General features: G+C 36.2%; 1 protein-coding gene across 1 annotated transcript; it reads right to left on the reverse strand.

The window, feature by feature from the left end:
- Positions 1 to 1,092: 1,092 nt before the first annotated feature.
- On the reverse strand, positions 1,093 to 1,458 carry LOC110418042 (B3 domain-containing protein Os02g0764100-like). Its single transcript, XM_021430657.1, has one exon. The coding sequence runs from the start codon at positions 1,456 to 1,458 to the stop codon at positions 1,093 to 1,095; it is 366 nt and encodes a 121-aa protein (XP_021286332.1).
- Positions 1,459 to 2,593: the final 1,135 nt, after the last annotated feature.

The raw sequence follows: 2,593 nt of genomic DNA on the forward strand, positions 1-2,593 counted from the left end.
CAAGCTTTATGATAACATTGTTTAATAGCATGAAAGACATGGGCGGTACCCTTCATAGATCGCCATAATTGTCGTTAATTTCAAGTGGCTCCTTATTAAAAATGCCATAACCCCTCGCATTTACACCATCAGATTACCCCAAATGTCCTGCCCAAACAATCTGATTTTTCTTCTAACTTCAATCTTGAATTTCTTCCAATGAATGTTGTCGTTCGCGTCCGGAGCCTGTCTGACGAAAGTAACTTCGTCGTTTGCTTTGAGGGCTTTTTCCCTGACAAACTGTGGCCAACTTATGGAAACAACAGATCCCATGTCTTCATTGGTCTGAAAGGTAGCCATGAAAGTCCATGCCTCCCGGGTGCGACCAACAACGTCCAAGCAAAACATACGGCCTTCATCAAAAGTGAAAATACCTTCAACAGCAGTGATAGGGAACAACACCAGGCATTTCTCTATCTCGTTCTGAGTCAGTCGCTTTGAAAACCTTTCCTTGGCCTGGTCTGGGTTTTGCATGTTTGCAAAATGTAGTAAACACTGAAATAAGACTTAAACTCCAGATTGATTTTGAGGGCTGTGGTCACTTTCTTAAAGGGAACTATGTCAATAAGATATAATGAAAGCATCCGAACTCACTGGTTTATATATTTGGAGAAAAAATATGTTCTTTCATAAAATAACACTTGGTGAAGAGACACAATTTTCCACTAAACAGCAAACGTAACTTTCCTTAATTAATAAGCAAATACAACTTTTCACTTGATGAATAAAGATAGAAAACTATAATTCTTTTTCAGCAAATATCAAATACTTACTAATTAACACAATGAAATAACTCTTGATAAAAAAGCGTCATATTTATTTCCAAAAGATAAAAAATGTTATATATTATTTCTCGAGAGTCTAAATTTCCAGATGAAGCACGAACATGTGTATACACACACATATAGATATATTAAGAATTAAGAATTAATGAATCATGTATATATTTTGATTAGTACAAAGAATGATTCTCCTACTAATGGTCTACAATCAATTGAAGTTATTGAAAGAAATCATCCATGCTGACTTCTATATGTAAATTTGGTTGCGCGATTACTGATCCACAGCAGCCCAGATATCCTGACCAAGCAATCTGATTTTTCTCTTCACTTCAATTCTGAACTGCGTCCCTGTGCAATTGTCATCCCAGGATATCTGATAAAAAAAAACCGTGTCACCAACTCTAACATCTTTATTGCGAAGAAATTTAAGCCATCCTACGGAAATAACAGATGGCCCTTTGATCTCATCATTCTGCTGAATGAAGCATGGAAAAGTCCAAGCATTGCCAGCAGAATCAACTACATTCATATTAAAAAATTGCCCTTCTTCGAGAGGGAGGGTGTCGAAAGAATGAGTAGGGATCAGCAAGCTCTTCTCTACGTCACTTTTTGTAAGTGGCTTTGAGAACAATGCCATGCTGCAGGTTGTAGATTAAGGGTTTTTCTAAGAGCAACTCTGCAATTAAAGGGAGAAAGTTTATGAACTAATTTTGCTGCTGCTGAAGAATTCTTTAGTTTCTTTCTCTTCAGCTGAAGTTGTATATATAGATATATACAATGCTAGATATGTATCCAAGCGTGTCGGACGCTTTAAATGCAATTTCTGAGCAGAGTCAATGGCGGTTCGAAGAAAGCAGATAAACAGTCCGCGTTTCGGAGAATGCTAAGTCAAAGTCTAGCTTTCTCGGTAAATTGCATATATACCACTATACTTTTTGTATTTTTACATTATGTCCCTTATCTATTTATTTTCTCCAGAACATGTGAATTCTTTAGTCCTTAAATTAGAAAATTAAATAACACTTTCCTTCTATTTATTTAGGGTGATCTGCAAAAATATCAAGTTAAAAGTGGGAAACAATAAAAAGCCGAAAGTTAATTCAATTCAATCGTTTTCTTCTCAATCTTTACATATATTTTTTTATGCTAGAAAAGTGCAGTAAAGTTCATTTAGAATTTGTGTAATACTTAAAAGATTTCCCAATTATTCAGAAAATTTTAAATAAATCTTTATTTCCAAAGACTATTTTAGTAATAAGAAGGATAAAAGGGAGAAGATTAAAGTGACCTGCAATCCTGATAAAGTGGTTGCCCTAAGTTTAATATGGATAGAATAACAAGGGGTTCTCTGGGAGAGATCGAAATTAGAGGAATTTTGCGTGATGAGAATGGATCCATTAAGATCATCTTCTCAGAGTCCGTGGAGATAGGAGATTCAAACCTAGCTGAAATATACTTGCAGTGAGATAAGCTTTGTTAATCTTTGTTGCTTCTATATGGACGAGGTCTCACTTTCTCGTTGAAAGCAATAGCTCGAATGTGGTTAAATGGCAGGCACACCCTCCATCAACACCATGGGGAGTGGGAAATATAATCTTGCATATACAGAATTTAAGATCCCAAGTTTGCAATTGGCAAAATTATCCACACACCTAGAAAGGCAAATGAGTTGGCGGATAGTTTAGCAAAGGCCGGGGTTCAAAGGGAACATGATCTATTGACTGTATTGAGCTAGGTGATGCCCAAGAGCAGCTTAATGTGTGGGGAAATCA

Source organism: Theobroma umbraticum, unplaced genomic scaffold (assembly GCF_002168275.2).
Source record: "Theobroma umbraticum cultivar Fairchild unplaced genomic scaffold, ASM216827v3 scaffold_50.0, whole genome shotgun sequence".
Taxonomy (NCBI): Eukaryota; Viridiplantae; Streptophyta; class Magnoliopsida; order Malvales; family Malvaceae; genus Theobroma; species Theobroma umbraticum.

What these genes read in the sequence shown, in the direction of transcription:
- LOC110418042 (XM_021430657.1), bottom strand. Translation starts at nt 1,458, where the DNA reads ATGGCATTGTTCTCAAAGCCACTTACAAAAAGTGACGTAGAGAAGAGC.